Consider the following 20,935-nt stretch of genomic DNA (forward strand, 5'->3'; position numbering starts at 1 on the left):
GCCAACAGGGCTGGGAATATCAAACGAAACCGAAACTTCTGAATATTCCCTTACGCCCTGTGGGAATGTGCGTCCTGGGACGACTTCTAAGCGAACTGTGCCGACATATGTCTGAAAGCGTGTGAGGAAAACCCGAGGAAAAACCAAGAAAAACCCCAGACAGCACAGCCGGCACCGGGATTCGAACCCGGGTACCTCCCAGTCTCGCGCACGCGCGTTGTAACTTCTTCGTGCCACATTGATGATCAGTCATCTGCTTCCTCGATTTCGTTCTAAAATATTCGGCGGCGGTAAAAACAAAACCCACCAAAGCCTTATACGAGGAATACCGGTGCGCTGCAGCCCAGTGTTGCTGGACTGCTTTTCCATGGAGGAGCGCCTGATCACTCAAAAGAAAATATTCTTTTTCTGTGCCACTTGGGGATGATAAATTGTATTCACTGAAATGTCTTACGGTACGGATTGCTGTCGCACCCAACAAGCTTTTGGTGCGGGGTCTCCCTCTAAGAAGAACTATATAGGTACATTTTCTCCTGAAACTGAACTATTGTTTAATTTTTCTTTTTCATTAAACAAATGTATCATATTCTGCTTCAAAACACTTTTCAGTAGAAGTTTTGGTTTTTTGGCTTTTTAAACTCTTTTTAAAGAAAGAATTCGAAAGATTCGAGATTCGTAAGATCCGTGGATTCGCAGAACCTTCCTTGGATTCGGATTCGGATCTGCAAAATTCTGGATTCGTCCCATCTCTAATTTTTATAATGTATTATTATCAATATGGAAAGCAGTTATGTTCATCCAAGGACAGAGATTAGCATTTTCCGCCGTTTGAAGGATGTGCGCGATGCAATCGACTCAACAGCCTACTGTCGAATGTGCTAGGCCGTAATGATCCCAATATGAGGCCGCGCGAGTGGTAGAGCCAGTTTAATGCAGATACCATCATTCCCATTCATTATGCAGCACACTTTTGCATGTTCGTGCGAGATATGCAACACTTATTCCCTGCACTGTCCCGCGGTTCTAAATTTTCGAAGCCATCACCGCTCGGCGACGAAGTGAGAATGTACAACATGTGCAAAGGCAAACTTCATTCTGTCGCAGGATAGTGCAACATTTAATGAACACGGCGGATCCATTTGCTCGCGTCCCTTTGTCCTTTACGATCGGCAACATGTTTTATTAGCGAGGTAATTTCTGTTTCTTTCTTCGTTTACGAGCTAGTGTAGGAGGTCTCTTTCCCGGAACATCGTTGTTTTCGTAATTCGCTAATCCTTTGGTCGTAGGGTTTTATGGCGTCCTGCGTCGGATTAGCCTGGATTACTCGGATTGGCCAGCCTTAATTTACTGACCCGCGACGACTACGTCCGGCTTTTTGGGTTTGCATACCAACCGTAATTGGTTCCCTGTTCTTGATAGCTGGCGTAGGCGCGCTTTGATCTTAAAAGGTATAAATAGATATTGAAGGGCCTTTACACTTTGATATTGTTATATAGTTAGGTAGCACATATCGGGGAAATAGTTTTGGTTGACTAAACGGCCACACTTCAGTTATATACTGGCGGGAACAACGAGGACATTCGTTTTCTTCCGATAGATTGATCAATCGATGGAGAAATATTAGCATTCGTTTATTTCCTTTTTTTTTTTTTTTGCTTTCTAGAATGTATTAGGAATGATGTTTTTGAACAGTGCTGATTGTTACTTTGTTGTTACCCCTTCCAAGCCGAAACAGCACTAAATATGTTTTGTTGCTTCATGTTTCAGAAATATTGTCCACTTAATGTACTAAGATGTATTTGTGTCTTGTTTTATTTTCACGTATATTTTCTTTTCTATGGCTCTTCACCTTTGTACGACATGTACGACATTCTACGACATTAAATGCGTAGTTCACAACCAACGCCTCTGTGACCCTGAAAGTCCACGCAACAAACCGTGTCTGGATAAAACTGCACGAGTAAAGATGTGGAGAGTGAAAACCACTGTGAGTTCTTCAATCAACTAACCAATAACAAAGCCCATCAAGCTGACTTTGGAAAGTAAATCATTCCTACCCTTCGAGATGCCAGCGGGAAAAATAACAGAGCCAGCACGTCATACCCACTTCTCCCTCACCCAAGAGAAACGAATACCGCGACCCAATCTACTTGAGGCACTCTTCAAATCTTGTTCCCTACTGACATATCAGACCTGGCAGAAACTCTCTTGCCAGTGACATGCGGTCAGTCAATCCAACCGACCAACCAAGTCTCCCGTCTCACCGAAGACCTGTCCCCCAACCGTTGAATTAACCTCCGCGGCTTCAATTTTCTCCCCGTGTCTCTTTCAAGAAGCTGACACGTATTTGCCGAAGGGCAAGCGAACGGATCCACGAGACCTGCCACCCAATATCACGCCTGAGGTTTGGAAAGGAGCCGCCTAGAAGCGCCACCACTATGCGGCTGTCGCCCTAGGAAAGAAGAGACAATTTCTCTCCTCGAGCTTTGCTTTACTGAGACGGTCCCCGGGAACGAAAGGAGTTTCGGATATCTATATATGCGAAGACTTCGCGGAATCGATTGAAGGAGTATGTGGTAGGATGATGCGAGAGAGACAAAAGGGGATTATAGTAGGACGGAGTACTAGGTTACTTGGATTGTCTTGCGCCCCTGTGGGGGGATTGGGCGGGTTGGACGAGAGGCCTCCTGGCGGGGATGGGTGGAGACGGTTGGTTCGTGTGGTCGTCAAGGGTGAACGAGAGGGAGATTGTAGAGGCTGGTGGTAGCGAGGCAGGGGAAGAGAATTGGCTTTGTATAATCATAGAGTTGGGAAAAGTTGAAGAGTGGTAGTGCCGTCGTTGTTTTCGTGCGGACGGTGTGGGAAGAACAGCCTGTCGTTCACATCGAGGCGTGGATGAGAACTTTATGGGGCTGTGTCTCGCAGTGTGTGCCTTTTGTATTTGTGTGTGCTACGCAGCCACCATTGCTGATGCGTCTTATGTCCGTATAGATATACAGGAGAGGAATTGAATAACTGGATAGACGTTGTGAAGAAACTAGAGAGAAGAAGAGGGAAGAGACATAACTCCCTTGCCACCCGGTACCACAAGTGCAGGTCGTATCGCTCGGGTGGGGGGGAGTAAAAAAACAATAACTGAAAGATAGACACCCATCCGGAGAAATCGGACGGGCTGCGTAGAACGCGTGATATCTCCAGCGAAGCCGCAACCGGCGGAGCGACCACGGGAGGACCATATAGAATACACATATAGATATACAGGCGAACGAAGGAGCACCTGAAAAATGATGGGCCAATAAGAGAGCTTCACGTGGTTAAAGTAAAGACAGTGCTGACGTCCTCAGCGCCACTCTTAATGGGCTACACATGAAGCATGCGGGGCGTGCCCCCTCATATTGTTTCCTACACGGTGCGTCTGCCACATGCAACTCAGTGTCATGAAACTAAAGACACTTCGTGTACATCACGGCGTATAAACTGAAAAATTATTTACCCAACTTCAACAAACATATGAATTCCTCTACCGAGGGCTCGAACGATCCTTATAAATATGCATGAGAGTATTCCGTGTTCTAGTTTTTCGCGTTTAAGAGTGAGGAGGCTCCTTTTAACGATTAACGATGCCAGATACATATTTAGGTTTATGCTGCGCACACACGCACCTGCCGCATGGGAACGGCCGCATCAGATCTGAAGCCCCATTCCCGTCTGGGAATAATATATCCCCGACGTCTTCCTGGTATCCTCATCCATCGAAGACGTGAATTCAAAAGTTAGGACGAATTTCTTCAACGTAAAGAAGCGATAAAGCCCGGAATGCGGATTGGAATTTTCCTGCCCGCTCCTTCCCATTCCTCAGCGGCCTTTTCAAGTCCGTTAAATCGGAACTTCAAAAGACGAGCCTCCTCTCGCGTTGAACCGTCCTCAAAAGAGGAATATAACCGTAGAGGGGCTCTGGCCGTTCCAATGGCCCCAATAGGAAGGGACAGCTCGGCTGGTATCGTAGTTTGATACATTGTGAAGAGCAGCACCTGACAGCGCGCAGGGTTTGCCCAGGGCGTTTGTATAGAAAAGGGGTGTATTCCCTTGCATGCGGTCCGTACTTCTCGGACGACTTCATGTATAGTTAAACCGTTTATTTTCGACAAGTGGCCTCTCCAATATTCAACTGTCCACTGCGGTGGCTTCGGAAATCTGAAACACATCCTTCTCCATTTGGTCGCACTACCAACCTTTCAGGACTAAAGGACTCTTGTCAAACGTACTAATTTAGTGCCACTTTCAATGAGTGACACTTGCACTTAGAGTCATTCCTATTCTGTCACACGACATCTTTTAGTAACACCCGTCAGAAAGTGCACTAACGGTTTAGTGAGTTCCCCAGATTCACTTCATTCTCTTCGTCTGACCGAGTGTATAGCCTCGACGGCAGGCTTTTTGGTATCACTCTAAATCTTTTCACACCTTTAAAGGTGTACTAACGTGCATGGCGTACGCCTTTTTCGGTGTAATTTTGGTAACATCATAATGGAGCACGGTGTCGCACAAATTTTCTTTACTGGAGTGTTGTCTGTCCTCCAAAAATTCAGTCTTGCAACATCTCAACATTGTTCAACAGTATTGTAGACACTTGCGCGTGCTTGATTATCGGTATCGATGTATACGTGCATTAGCACGTACCTACAATATCCAAGACCGAACGAAAGCAAGATTTGCACTGACACTTGATCTTTAGTAATGCTTTCCGAATTTTGTAAAATATCATCCTGGAGATGCAATGTTACGCAACCAGGTTGAATGTGCATAGCGCACACCTTTAAAGGTGCGAAAAGGTTTACAGTGCACGGGTAAAAATATTGCGAAAAAGCGAGGGGCCCCGACACCACAATATTTTTAAACAAGTATTTTCAACGGCGTGTTTATCAGTGATGGCCACTAACTAATTCTACAGTAGTTTAACTATAACTACTAACTACTTCGCGATTGAGTAGTTTGACTAGTAGTTCAACTACTTTTCAGGGGAGTAGTTAAAACTACTTCAACTACTCCACTGTATTTTAACTACATCCAGAACTACTTAACGTTGTCCATCAACACCAATCCCTAGTAGTGTCCTTGGACACCTAAATATGAATCACAAGCAACGATAAACTTTAGCTCAAGCCACTGCTACGATCATCAGATACAAAGCTTGCGGCGGGATTCTTTCTATGCCTACGCGATAAACTAAGTTGTATAATTTTTTTCACAACAAATGAGGCTTCACTGGACAACCATTAAATGTGAAGATTTAGAATACATGCACGACACAATTGCTCTGCACCTCCATTCTCATCAAAGAAGTAGCTCGAGGTAACAGTGGGAAGCACAATCGTGCCGTAAAGCTTGCGGCAAAATCGGAAGTAGTCAGCGCTTGCAGTAACCTAACTAGTGTAGTTAACTACTCAAAATAGTAGTTTAACTAGTAGTTGCCACTACATTTATGCAAGTTGTTGATAACTACTTATGCCGTGAAGCAAGCATGTAGTGAAAGTGATATTCGCTTGGTTGGAGTACACTTCACGAAGATGACACTAAATTTGCACGTGGGACAGTGCTGTTAGTGTGTTTAAATCAGCTGTAGGCTGTATCGCCATGTCACTTCGGGGAAATTACGTACTAGGTCATCATCAGTGAAATCCTGTTCACCCAATACCCTGCTGTAGGCACTGCTTACATCCCTGGATAATGTGGGAGCTTCGTCCTCGGTGCTAAGTTCATTATATCTTCACCAGATTACAGTGAGCAATCGTGTAGACTACCAATGGTGTAGACTGGGGGTTGACCTAGCTATTGCCAGACACTAGAACAAATAAATATCAACACTTCACCTTTCGCGAAGAAAACACCCCACTCATCATCATTAAAGTGAAGTTGCTGTCGTTTTTCTTTCACCTTCAATGATTGGGCGTTATTGAATCCCGCCGACTACACGTGCAGACAGGTGCGGGAATGCTTTCTAACATTTCGACTGTTTTGAACACGTTGTCCTCCGTGATGTGCAGCTGTCTCTGGCATGCACTGTAGATTTTTTTCCGGATAATATCGCATTGATATGAGTATCGGATGACTTCACTGCTGGTCCACTGCCGTGTTGGATGTGACGTCACTTCATGTGCTCGCGTTGTGGCTCGGGTATGCGTTCGTTCGAGATGCTAGTGAACACAGTTAGCTCGTACAAAAAGGTAATCGCATCTCATGAATACAATAATTCACAGTTTTTTTGTTGTTTTGTGTTAGCGCCGCGAAGCAACTGTGGCGATGAGCGGCGCACAGACGTAGACACATTGAGACAGGACAGCAGGAAGGATTGAGAGACAGGGGGATAGTATGCGTCCTGGGCCGACTTCAAGGGGAACTGTGCCGACGTTGGCCTGGAAAGTCTGCCGGAAAACCCAGGGAAAACCTCAGACAGGACAACCGGCGGTAGGATTCGAACCCACCACCTCCCAGTCTTCAGCACGACCTCGACTATACCACCAACGGGCTGCGCTTTAGCCCGCTCGACCATACCGCTGGGAATAATTAACACTGCTCAGCGTGTATGCAGCACAGCAGAAACTCATAAATAATACCCGCGTGTCAAGCTACAAGAGTCATCCGCTCAATCTCTTTGCTAGATATTGAGCGACATTGCCAGTGTGGCCAGTTTAGCCTGCTCCAACTAATTTGCTTCGGTTTAGCGACGGGGAAGTACACAGTTTAACGTACAGCGACACTTGGGTTTCCGCGAACCCAATATCGCTTGAATCTACACGGCACGGGCATAGTAGGATACTGGAGGATGACGCTGTGGTGCCACCACTGTCGTCAGAGTAGTTTACGAGAGCGGCGACACAATATTGCTTCGCTCGTCGGACGCGTCGAGTCGCTGCGAGCACATTTAGGGCTCCTGGGTGGGATAAACTGTGGGACTGGTCGTCCAAATAGCCCTTGCTGTGGCGGACCTTTAATTATGCAAAATGCGTTTTCTTGTGGGGTTTGCGGGAGGGCTGAAGACTGTCCGAAACAGGTCTTATGGAGAGAGAGCTAGGCGATGAAAAGCGGTTTTAGTGACTCGGAAAGATCTCGTCGCCGACGTAGTTTGGAAAGTTGGCGAGTTTTAGTTGAGTGAGTGCGTAAATTGGGCTTCGTGGTATTCGAAGAAGTTTTCTTTCGATGCGTAGAAGGATGTTGGGAGAAGGAATGAGATGGAGTGGCGTTGCTGAAAAGTTCGCGGAGTAGTGGTTTCATTAAATTGATGCGGGGTATTTTTTCCGTTTTGAAGCCTTCGAGCTCTACAGTAGTCGCGAGGTTAATGCTGATGCGGCTCTGAAGTCTAGAGTCCAACTCGGAAACTGTGTGTTGTGAATGCAGTTCGCAGCCGGTGACTTCTAGGTGTTTATTCAGCTAAGTTGTGGTTCAGTTTCCATTCCTGTTGTTAGTTGTGGGAGTGTCTTCTGTGTGCCATTCACACAGAGAAGAAAATGTTATGTAGCTGCTATGAAAACTATGGTCGAGAATGATGTCACATAACAGATATACCCTACATATTCCGAGTTGTGCGTGGTAACCACGTCTTTTTTTCTTCCTCTAATTTCGTGTTAGAGCCGCGGAAAAAGGACAGGAGGAAGGAGTGGAAGATAATGAAGTCTGTATACGGTTTCTTTTCTCTTGCTATGTTAACTCATACACTCAATGAACAAAACTAGCATTTTGAACACATTCGCAACAAGGAACACGTAGAAGGCTGAATGTTTGGGCCAGTTGGTACATATAGTATTGGAGAAAGGTAACCAGCGGTAAAGAACAGGACAAGAGAAGTAGATGAAAACACACGGAACGCTGGACTAGCAACAACTGTAATGATTCATTAAAGTTGTTGCTAGTCCAGAATCCGGGTGTCTTCTACTTCGCTTGTCCTGTTTTTTACGGCTGGTTACCTTTCTCCAAGGAACACGTAGAAAACTTAAGCAAGGTGATTTCTTCGAGAAACAGTTCGAGTTGATAGGTCATGCGATAGCTGCATATCAAATACGCACGTAGCCTGGAAAAGTAAAACGAATAGTGGATAATCTCAACGTCGTAGAAACAAGTAATATTTTAAATCGCTTTAGTGCTTAGCTAGCTAGGTTTCAATTTTGCTCCTAACTTGTATTATAAGTAAGGCATCCAGGTAAAGGACTACCTTTTTTAGTGCTTTATAGGAGCGCAACAGTGACGTATCGTAAGGATCCCGACCCTGTTTTAATCTATCAGGTGTCAAACAGTCTATCCGATATGTAAAATATTTTCGCTGTGCGGTGTATTACAAATGCGCAATCAAATTTAAAAAAACGCCAGGAGAAAGCAGCCATCGGCAGGGCACGATCTGCATGCGTGACGTCAGCAAACCTGCATGGCGTTAGGTCTGCGTGGGGAGCAGCAGGAAGCTCTCATTGGTCACAGCCCTCCTGACGCGTCAGGCTACGTCACGAGTAAACTGATCCGCTCTCCCATCAGTTCTGCGAGCGTCACGAAGTAACGTAGACTTCCCTTCTTCGCTTTCAGGGTCTTTGAAGGGGTGGAGGGCTTCTTAGAGGGCGTGCAGATCAGAAGTCCTCCGCGCGCGCCACATTTCTGCTGTGCTTATCGTTCCATCGCAAGGGCTCATATCACTTTAGCACGATATGCCGCAGCGAAAAACGAAAAAATTATGAAGGGACATTTCGCTGCTGTTTTAGGGACAGCGTCCAAAACACCCTGGAATGTCCTGTCGACACTGCATAGAGTCTTCTCCCATGTAGATTGTCGATTCATTGTAGTAACTAACGATACCCCTAGCCGTATTATTTACTCACCAACGATGAGTAGCAGACTCAGCGTGGTCTCGTAACTCCCCGCATGCTTAAACATTACAATAGTTTTCGACGACAACGAATGTTATGTGCCGGCAGTCAGCCTAGGTAGCTCAGTTGGTAACATGTTATGGCTTGCTGAGCGGGCTCAAACCCGGCCGAGGACGGTAGCCATGTAGGGGAGATGAACGTTGCATCTAGTACCGTGTATCGGAGATTTCCGGCGCACGTCAAAAGAACCCCAGGTGGCCGAAATTATCTACTGTCCTACCCTACTGCACGTGCATCATGTCGTCGTACTATAGGCAGACAAACCTTACGTCTAACACCACGGCACCATTATTTTATGTGCCGGCGTCGTCGTCTTTTCCAATTTCTTTATCTCTACGGTAAGTGTTTCAAACAAAATCGATCGCCCCATGCGTTCTGCGAGTTTAGCATTTGAGCCAGGTTTAGGCTACAGTGCGCTTACTCACCCTTAATGTTACGGATACCATCGCTGAAGTCATACTACAGACAAGCCAGACCGAGCGTTCGTGCCACTTTAGTGATGGCTTTGTTGACTTGACTGCTAAGACGCAATGCAGAATTCCTGTCCAGCTTATGTTGGTAAAGCGCGCTCACAGCCTTCGTAGTAACGGCAGAACTTTGGAGGAAGCTGAAGAAACTATGGTGGTCGTGGTGTAGTTACGTTCGCTTGCCAAAGTTGACGCCTGCAACACCAAAAGACGAGAGACAGGGTCAGTTGCAGACATTAAAGCAGCAATAACGTCGTTTCCAGCTTCAAAACGGGAAACATTTGGTTACGCTAAACTGACTGCAGCAGTGCCTTCGATTTCAATTGCAATCGTTAACGGATGTCGCTGTCACTGTACTGTCTACCACTGCCATTTAGCATCTGCTGTATCACGTTCGGGCCGACGTTCATGCTAACAAGTGCCGGTTTATTCGACAGCGTTATTGGCTTTTTATCACAACAACAAGCATGTGGCATCGACCTGCACGCGCATAACAGACGGAGCTCCGAGATAAGAAGACATGACTCTACTGAAGGCCTTGTCGACAGGTGGCGCAACAACCTTCGGTCGTAGCAAACTTTTCCGTTGCATATTTTCCGTGCAACACGGGCAGAAAAAAGGAAAGATACAACTGCATGTAATGTAACTCGGGTCCCCAATGCCATTTCTTATGCGATGATGTCGGTGCGTGTCTCCTACTAGCCGCGTAAGAGATCGGGTACCTAGAGAGCGTAAATGGTGTCCAAAGAGATTGAAAATAGCCGCAATATAAAAAAATATGAGAAAATTTGTTTTATTTCGTAATCGATGGCCTGTACTATATGTCCGAAAACTGCTGTCATCTTGCCTGTAAGGTAACACCCTACGCCAAAAGCAAATATGCAAAAAGCAATCGTTGGAAATGCCAGGCATTTTGCCAAAAATAATGCTTGGTTTCGTGTAATTTATAAAATGATTGCGCGGTGCGCAGTATGGAGTGGCTTCATGGAAGATTTAAATTGCTCTTGCGCTGAGACAATGAGAGCGGGGGTAGGCATTTCGTGGACGAATGAGTTGTGGCAATCTCATTACGCGGAAACTTCTCATTCAGACGAACGTCTTTAAATATCTCTGTATAGCACGGCACGAATGACATTAAGACTTAACTCATTACGCACTTATGTCATTTTTCGTGCCCGTCTGGCAGGGGTATCAGGCGTTTCTGGTGTTCTTTCTTGGGTTTGAATGCATGCGCTCGCCGTTTCTTGATGCGGTCTGGTGAAGTGAGGCCTGTCCCTTGGCTTTTGAAGCTCAAATTTGTTATCCTCATTAAGAAGGAACTGTTTTACGTCTTCTCCGTGCTGTCTCGGAACGCGAGTACTATCCAAAAGGTGTCCAATGCACTGCACAAGTGAGCGACCTGTTGTGGCATATGGGTTGTTTCCAAGTGCATTCTTCGAAGCCATTTTGCGAGTTCTCCAACCACGGATAACTCTTAAGGCTATAGGTGCATCTAGACCTTCCAGTTTGGAATGCATTAGCGTATCTGGTGCCGGTAGTGAGCTCATAAAACGCTCAGGTACGTGATCCGATGATCTTCAGTAAACGACTGCACCTCTGCTTAGCCCAAATTTGATTGGAGCTTAGAAACGATATAACAGTCTTAGACAAGTATGCTCCTGAACATCAGTCGTGAGTGTCAGCGGCGTTTGAAACTATATACCTGCTCCCTATTCTTAATCGTTAATTAATCTCGAAATCATGTGGCATATTAGCTTTCGCACGAACGCTTCTCTATGAATTACATACACTCACAGCTTCGCATACACTCACAGATTACGTGAGTATCACACATTATTACACATTGCACACATCATCACACATTGTTACACACCACCAAGTAAGTGCCTTGCAGTTACCAGTTTTGTATAGATATATATGATATTTGAAACGCTACTATTTTACAAATGAAAGAGAGAGAGAAGAAAAAAGATTTAAATGTTGCCTCGGCAGGAATTGTTTCTTCCGCAGCATAACAAAGAGGGAATAAACTTCCAATCCGAGCGCACCTGGGTCGCAGGATCACTTTATCACGAACCCTTTCGACCTCTCTCACCGTCCACACGGCAACGAAGAGACACGTATAAAACAGAACGAAAAGAAAACGAAACGCAACAATACTCAGCAGCAATTCAACCAATTTTCACTCGGACCCTCTCGTCCCAATCCACTCCACCCCCTCTCCCACGGAGAACACTCCGTAATCACATTGGAGATCCGTGAAAGCTGCCGGAGACTTCAATATTATAATATTTTCCTAGGCAAGAATTGGAAGCCAGGAAAGGAGAGGGCGCGTGAGAGAGAGGGGGGGAAATGTCATCAAAAATTTTTAATTGGAAACACGGCAGAGAGCACGGTAAGATCTCAGGAGCATTAAAACTGTAGTCACAAAAAAAAGGGTAAAAGGAATATATTGGACAGTAATACGTAGATATATAAAAAGTACCGGATCTTGGTCCCCTTCTTGAAAATGAAATGACAGGTAAAGAAGCGAACATTGTAACGCACGAGGAGAGGGGGAAGGGAGCGAATGCAGCGGACGAAGAATTGAATGGGAAATCGGGCATGCAAAATGAGTTTTTAAGTGCAAGGGAAATGATTTGGATATAAGTTTTCTGTGTGCAAGAGTGCGTTCTCCCGCTCTTTTCTTTGTCTCCAGGATTCATTCGTTGGTGCGTAGTGATTTGAACCTGTTTTTCTTTCTCTCTCTCTCTCTTAAATACATGCTTTATCTTAGATTGGGCGCCTGTTCGAATATTGAGATGGTAATAAGAAACGTTGGTTTAATACTTCTGCGATTTTTTGAGGCACGCTGCCTCCTTTAGAAAGTATTCTTCGTGCACTTCCTATTGTGCTATTCTTTGAGTAGCAAAACTGTATCGTTAAACCTTGTATTCTGCTTTTAAATTTAAGGCTCTAGCGATTACATATTGTTATTCAAAGACTCTGTATTTAAACCTGAAAATAATTCATTTGAATATCTGGGCTTCGGGGTGGGGGGGGGGGATGAGCAGTTTTAATCCTTTTCAGGACTAGCTCTGTTGCCACAAACGTTAAAGGAGCACGGAAAGGGTATTCAAGCTGTCTAGAAACCGCTCGTATTTCGTGAAAAGCATACGCGAAAGAAAACGCTGCCGCGGCAGGACGTTTCCGGACTCAATCTCCAGGCCACTCCTCCAGTCCTGTGACGTCACACCTGCGATGCGCCTCATTCGCTGCGAAACATTCATCTGCTCTCGACAGAGCAACGTGCTATACTTGTTTGCCGCTATTCATTCTAGAATATGAAACAGGAAAATAAACGTTTTGAAAACGGTACGTGTTCTGTTTACCGATGGCACGTTACGGTGCGTCTACGAGTAGAGAGCACTGGAGAGCACTGAAAGAAGAAAGTCACTGAAAAGGTTAGCCAGCTGTAGGACTCGAACCCACATCTTCTGGATTGCCGGTCCACAGCTCTACCAATTGAGCTAAGCTAACACACCTCCCAACGACTTCCAAGCGTGCGTCATTTGAAGGGACAAACACCATCCACTTACTCACTCATTCCACTTTCACTTTTACATGTTCTCTCACTCACGCACACATTTATACGACGGGGTGACGCGTGCGGCAACTGTCGAACACGATAGAAATTGAGTCTTTCATTGTTCTTAGCCACTTGAGGCTTGTGTGTTGCGTTGTCCTTCCTTCTGTGCTCCAGCCTCAGAACATCAACTTCTATCGTGTTCACTAGAGAGCACGTACCATACGTACGTCGGCATCGGCGTCTCATATGTGTCGGTGTTCAGTGTGGCTCTTTGTGGTTTGATGCGTCTCTCGTTTTCGTTCCACTTAATCGAGATAGAGCATAGAACCTGTATCAGTGCACGTGTGTTACACAAGTCTGTGATTTATTGAGGAGACCAGCAGTGATGCCGTGTGGAGTTTGAGGCTGCGCAAATCAAAACAAAAAGGACGCGCGGCTCTCGCATGCATCACGTTCCGGCAAATGAGCCAGCAAGAAGTAGGTGGCTTGCCTTGATTCGACGTGATGATATTCAACCTCGCAGTGAACTTCGAAAATGACGTCTACATTTTAATGAGACTGATTATGCCTCACCACCGAGCGTCGTGAAATCCGTCGGGGCCGACTTCTAAATCTATCTGAAGCGATGTGTTGCTCCGTCGCTAAATTTGCCTGACGTGAGCGAGCCAAACGGCAAGCAATAAGTACCTACACCACAACCCGAGCTGCTGAGCAGCAGCGGTTGTCAGAAGAAACTGCGAGAAATGTAGCCACCAGACGACGCTCCTACCTTCGCCACCTCCGCCGCGGTGATGTGACCGATCCCGGCTGACGTCACTCCGCGATCCCTCCTCTGAGTGGGTGCGGGTGGTTCGTCACATCGTGACGCGCGTTCTCTGGCATGTCACGTGGCCTTCACGGGAAAGCGGAAAGTTTCGCGCAAACTTCTGCAATGGGCGCAATATGTTTGCTAGCTAGGACAGTATTTATTCTGTGAAAACATAATACAGTGGTGACACATCTGAAGCGGTCAAAGAGAGAGATATTTTTTGTCCCCTCTTTCCATGCCCCTTTAATCCCTTTCGGGACTAAATACATTGAATTTGATGCGAATTCGCAGTGATTTATGTACGATTGCAAGCATGTGGGGGAAGGGGCTTGTTGCAAATTAATGGGGGTGTTATTAGTACAGTTACGTTGTAACAGCTTTCTGCATCATTGGCGACATGCGTTTGAATATGAATAATTACAAGTACCAAAGTCTCCCCTATAGGGGATGCACAGGATGGAAAGGGATGGGCGGGGTCGCCAGAGATTGCGGAGCGGGGGTGTTAGCGGGGTGTAGGGGGTCAGAATAAATCACGCTTAAGGACTATTTACAATGCTTGGGGAGGATACGTCATTGTCAGGCTACTAATATGGGGAATAATGAAGTTTACGGTACTAGCAGCTGCAACTGTCTCTCAATTTATTTCAATTTTTAACATACTGTATGTCTCTCATTAGGATAACCTATCAGACGTTTTCTCTCTTGGCAATCTATACTTTTGGCTGCTTGTTGTGGTGAGACTATGTACCAACTACCGCGCACGTCTACCCTTCTGAACCATAGTCGTTCACCCGCCTATGAAATACTTTAGGTGAAGAACTAACAGAAAAAAAAAGGGGGTAATGTTCATCTTACTTTGGGAGCCTAGGATACATTGCTACAGCTGATAGCTGATTGTCCCTTCCGGGACGATAAATGCTGGAAATTTATGAGAATATTAGGAACTATTTGCAAAGCTGGTGTGTTAATTTCGCAGTCTGGGGACTATAATGAGGGAAAATTGCAGTCTAGGAGACTAGAAGCTGTCATCACTCCCTCATTTACTCCTTTCTTCCAGTTGCACGACTCTTGTAGTATCACCTGTACACTTTTGTACAGGTGATGTGTACAATGTGTAAAATCACATTGCTAGTCGCTGTCAGTCGTACATCAGGTGTCGCAAGTGCAGCCGAAGACACGCTACGAGCCTGTGTGACCCAGACTACATACGCAATAGGAGTACCCAGTAAGTACAAGTCAACACTGTTTCGGTCGACCCCCCGGGAGAGGTGGTTTTAGCAGCCTCCGCAGTTCCCTCTAAACAGTCAAGCAAGATAATTCTAGGCACAACAATGGCATGCGCGAAGGGACCTGAAAACACGTGCTGGGTACGCGTTCTGTTTGACAGCAGTAGCCAACGCAGTTTCGTCACCGAAGAGCTCGCGAAGCAATTAGGATGCCACTCCCACGGAGTCGAAAAAATCAGCATAGGGTCGTTCGGTGGAGCAACAGTCACCAAGACATTGAGCAAAACTTCGGTCAAGCTGCAAACTACACAGGGCACTGCCGTAGAAATTGACGTCCTGCAAACGCAGCAAATATGCGCCAACGTACTTCCTGCCATCGGTCAAGAGCTTCTCAAGGGCACTTTCCTACTTGAGGAAGCATCGAATGTCACCACGGCAGATCAAGAACTTCCTATCTCCATTCTCATTGGGACCAATTGGTACTGGAGACTCGTGCAAGATGACATCAGGAGAATTAATGATGATTTAGTCAGCGTCCCCACCGAATTAGGGTGGTTTGTGCATGGCGTCGTAAACGACACGATTATTTCTCAAGCCCAGGAGCAAGCTGTAATGCTCTGTGTCCGGCAAGGCCTGCAATGTCAATTCACTAACAACATTTGGGGTCCAGAGGACGAAGCCGATTACGACGACAAAACCGCAGGTGAGGTATTGAACAGGTTTAATAGTACAGTCAGGAACGTCAACGGAAGGTACGAAGTACGGCTACCTTGGAAAGACGACATAAACCATGGAACAAATGAACGAAACGCACGGAAACGACTTAAAGGTTTGACGGACCGTTTACTTCGTACGCACGACCTGCTCAAGACGTATGATGATGCTATCTGCAAATATCTAATTGACGGCGTCGCAGAAAAGGTGCCAGAGAACGAATACAATCACGATCAAGTTGATAGACCAGTGTACTACTTACCTCACCACGCGGTCATTCGCACGGACCGCATTACAACGAAATGTCGTATCGTGTTTGACGCTTCCGCTCATGAAACTCAAGAGATCAGCTTGAACGAGAATCTTCACATCGGACCCAATATGAACCCGAATGTAAGCGTTCTCCTACTGAGATTTAGACTACATGCTGTTGCTTTTACTGCCGACATAGAAAAGGCATTCCTCCAAATACTCATCCACAAAAGAGACCGAGATGCCCTGCGATTCCTCTGGTATCAAGCTAAGATAAGTTGGAAATATGGCGAATGACGAGAGTCAAGTTCGGGACTGGTCCTAGCACATTCCTGTTGGCGGCGTCATTGAAGAAACTGCTGAGAGAGTCCGAAGTAGAGTATCCGGAAACAACAAGACTGTTGAACGATTGTGCATATGTGGAAGATTTTATATCTGGTGCTGACTGCGAGGAAGCCGTTATCAACGTGTACAACGAGGTGAAGAATATAATGCAGAAGGGAAGCATGAACATGCGAAAATGGGCCTCCAACTCAGCACGGCTGAACGCTTTGTACCTGCAGGACCCGGAAGAAGTCTCGCCCTTTGCTGGAGATTCCCGCGTGATAAAGGTTCTGGGAATGAAGTGGGATACGGAACAGGACTCCCTCTTTTACAATGCTACCAACCTTCTTCAAGGTGGAAGGCCTGCTGTATAGACGAAGAGGAAGGTGTTGCAGACGGCTGAAAGCATATACGACCCGCTAGGTTTGATGTCACCGTATACGATCGCTGCAAGGATCTACATGCAAAAAATGTGGCAACAAAGTCTCACTTGGGATCAACCTATTCCGGCGGACCTACAGGAGAGTTGGGAAAGGTGGTATGAAGACTTACAGTACCTTACCGAGATCAAGATCAACAGGTACTACGGCATGTGGACGACGAATGTATCGTTGCATATGTCTTCTGTGATACAAGTTGCAACGCGTATGGCGCCGTTGCGTACCTGGTTATTAAAAAATCGGACTCAGGACGTCGGACAAACAGGCCAGGGTAGCACCAGTCAAGAAGCAGACGCTTCCAAGGTTGGAACTCCAAGCCGCTGTTGTAGCTGTGAAAATGTCAAGAATGTTGATGGACGCATTCCCAGGCATCAAACAGGTTTTCTTCTGGACTGACACGACAATTGTACTGTATTGGCTACACGGTAAGAGCGAGAATTGGAAGGAGTACGTTCGAAGGAGATTTAACGAAGTCAAGAACTATACGAAGCCAACACAATGGAGGCACTGTCCTGGGACCGAAAACGTCGCGGACATGCTCACTCGAGGTCTTCGACTGACTACACTGACGACCAACGACAAGTGGTGGAACGGCCCTAATTGGCTCACAGAGGAACAAGCATGGCCTGAAGAGTGCTTCGAAGCACCAAGCTACCGGGAAAACGCTAAGAACTATTGGCTCCGACATGTACAAGTCACAGCTTTCCCTGAGGAATATCAAACCCTGAAGGCCGCGAAATCACTAAAAAAACGACACTTCATGCAGAAGTACAGACCGTTTCTTGATGAGAACGGCGTAATGAGGATTGAAGGGAGGTTACAGATGGCAAATCTTCCGTTCGACGAAAAGCACCCAATAATCATGCCACGAGATGCTCACTACGTCTCATTACTCATCGAGCAAGCTCACCGAAGGGTCATGCATGGAGGAGTAGCAGACACTCTTGCAAAGCTCAGGGAAAATTATTGGATAGTTCGAGGAAGGCAGGTGGTGAAGAACATTCTTCATAGGTGCACCGTTTGCAGGAGATTCAACCAGACAAAAACGTCTGAGAACACGCCACCACTTCCTGCTGACAGGGTGCAACAATGCCATCCATTTACTGTTGTAGGAGTTGAGTTTATAGGACCTCTATACGTCAGAGACACGCACAGTCATCAACGCAACGTGAAAATGTACATTGCCATGTTTATTTGTGCTGTCGTAAGGGCTGTCCACCTAGAAGTTTCCCGCGACATATTGGTAGCAAGCTTCGTTCACGTACTACGAAGATTCTTCACACGGCGAGGGATGCCTACAGTGATACACAGCGACAACGCACCCACCTTCAAAAGATGCAACAAGGAACTTGCTGCATTATGGCTACGTATACGAGCCGATGAAATGCTGGACTGGCTTGGGACCAACAGCGTGAGCTGGAAGTTCATTCCTACAAATGCACCGTGGTGGGGTGGATTCTATGAAAGATTGATAAGGTCTGTGAAACAGCCCCCCCCTCCCCCCATTGAGGAAAACCATCGCCAGAAAATCATTGACGTATGAAGACCTGGTGTCAATCGTAACAGAGGTGGAAGCCGTCATTAATTCTCGACCGCTTTCTTACGTGTACGATGACCCACATGGGATTCCGCTAACACCAGCGGAGTTCATCACAGGGATACGCCTTACCATAGTGCCTCCAGAGATGACAACAGAGGAGACGGAACCCATCCATCGCACATGGCAGAAACGTGCAACATTGCTCCAAGCAGCATGGCGAAGGTGGAAGAGGCATTACCTCACGGAGCTCCGCTCAACCAACCAGTGCAAACAAAACAGGGGGAAAACTATGTCGCCAGGCGACGTCCTGATTTCAGAAGAAAGAAAGCCAAGGACGTTCTGGCCTCTGGTCCGCATTCAATTCAGACACAAGGAACAAGATGGGACGGTACGGTCATATACAGTGCGAACGTCTACTGGACATGTGACTAGACCCGCTAGCAGGTCGCTGTACCCACTTGAGACACAACAGCATGACGTTGCCGGTCTGCAGTCTGTTGCTAATGCAACGGACATATCATGATCATCATGAGTACAACACAACTGAGCGCATGTCTCGCACATCACATCTTGACTATCATCCGTCGCGAGCGTTATTCATTCTGGAAATAAACATCATCGTAACTAGTCACGTCTCTTCTCGACTTGGTATCAACAGAAATTGGTGCTGTGAGCAGGTGCCGTACCTGTGGCAATGAAACTCCCCACTCTCCAAGGTCAAAAATAAAGTTGTTGTTGTTGTTGTACACTCAGAGAAAAATCTATACCTTTAGAGGTATAGATCGTCTGCTCAATAACTTAGCCCTTCTTAGGTATTATTTTATACCCCGCTTACAGGTATAAAAAATAGTCCTCAACAAAGGGCTATATGTCATACCTTTAGGGGTACAGCTCTATACCCATGTGCGAGTCTGCACGAGTACCATCATGGTATTAAATCACACCTATAGGCATAGACATTTTTAGAGGAGGGAACTAGAAATATCACCTTTGGAGGGAAGACAAGTTTTTGACATACACACACGTACTACAAGCACACGCAAACGCATATGATTGTTAAGTAGAAAGCAAAACTCGTGCACATTACTCCTCAGTCTCCATGGAAAAAACAATAAAAACACGCAAATATGGAGTTAAAAACTAAAGAAAAATTTCAAGGAGCAAGATCGCTCTGCGCAGTCATCAAGTCACGATACATAACGATGACAGACATTGACAGAACAACAAATACTGATGTACCGGTGGCGACTTGACAACGTGTGGAGCAGTTTTCTTCTGGTACGCAACTCTAAGGGTGAGGACATCTAGATTCAACATTCCGGCAATATAGATATCATACAGCCATAAACTAACCATGTGGATTCAGATAGTACTGTACTGATGTCTGTGTTTCTTAATTAAACATCCGTTTAACTCAGCTGGTACCGTCTCAAGAACAAAATACTAATGGTGTGATACAGCACGTTGCGGAAGTAAAGGTATAAAAAAGCCGTAAAGGTATAAAGAAACAGAAGGTATAGCAGCTTCATCTATACCGTGAAATGCATAGCCTCGTGATCTATTCCTGGTACCGGATATAAACGCGTGGTGGTGAGGTATAAATATGGTACGTTAGCATTCCTTTACACCTCTTTCATACCCTTGAGAAGCGTTGGAGGTATAAATAGGAAATTTGTACCTCTTCTATACCATCCAAAGGTATATATCTGAAGCAGAAGGTATGAAAGGGGCATAAGAACACATTATTGTCCCTTATTTATACCTTTTTTTCTAACAGTGTAGTATCACCCTTCCTTCTTCTCTTCTTCCTAACGTATACTCCTTCACCCGTCTATGAAGTACTTCCCCTCAAGAAGATAGCGCAGTCCGGCCACGTGCAGAAGTGACCGGTCTTCCAAAATGCTTCCGCAACTCCACGTTCGCGTACGAACAGATGGTACACCATAGGAGCAAAAGCAGTAATCTAGGGAGTAAATAGCGGCTAGTCTTCTCTCTTAGATAGCGATTGCATCCTATTCTAGTCCCCTCGCCGTGAAATTCACTTCCGAGCACTGTAAATAATGCCCAAACCTGGCCGGTGGTCCCTTGAATGCAACGGCCCACATGGATATCTGCTCAGCAGAAATTTTACCAGCTCTCGTGGCATAGTGGTTATGGCGGTCGCTTTCCACGTCGAAACTGGGAGGTGACACGGGTTCGAACCCCCCACCGGCTGTGGCTTCTGGGGTTTTCCGGCAGACTTTCCAGACGAATGTCGGCACAGTTCCCCCTGAAGTCGGCCCAGGACGTGTGCTAACCCCCCAATCCTTCCTGCTGTTCTTTCTCCATCTGTCCACGTGTGTACGCCACTCACAGCCACAGTTGCTACGCGGCGCTAGCACGGAATCAAAAAATAAAATGCAATAAAATCAGCAGAAATTTGGTGGATGAAGGCAATAAGCAATTTTCTGACTACCGAGTTAGAAATGGTGGTCCTTTCTTGATAGATTGTGCGTTGCAATATTACAGGATTTCGTAACTCGATATACACATTTAATAAAAAAAATAAATAAGTATTTGAAATGAAATGGCAATATTCTCATTTAGGGATAGCTGTTGGACGAAAGTTTACGGAACGCTCAAGCGGTGTATATTTTCTCCTCTGCGCGACACCCTAGCGGCTAGCAGAAGCGGGCTCGTTTACTCGTTCA

The 20,935-nt window shown here is 46.0% G+C and overlaps 2 protein-coding genes across 2 annotated transcripts in view; both read left to right on the plus strand.

Moving 5' to 3' along the window:
* The window catches only part of LOC135388262 (plexin-B-like), a 394,287-nt gene that overhangs the window by 32,975 nt on the left and 340,377 nt on the right, over nucleotides 1-20,935 (plus strand). The gene's annotated exons all lie outside the window — the stretch shown is intronic.
* Nucleotides 15,081-16,238, plus strand: LOC135389194 (uncharacterized). Its single transcript, XM_064619260.1, has one exon. The coding sequence runs from the start codon at nucleotides 15,081-15,083 to the stop codon at nucleotides 16,236-16,238; it is 1,158 nt and encodes a 385-aa protein (XP_064475330.1).

Source organism: Ornithodoros turicata, chromosome 3, assembly GCF_037126465.1.
Source record: "Ornithodoros turicata isolate Travis chromosome 3, ASM3712646v1, whole genome shotgun sequence".
NCBI lineage: Eukaryota > Metazoa > Arthropoda > Arachnida > Ixodida > Argasidae > Ornithodoros > Ornithodoros turicata.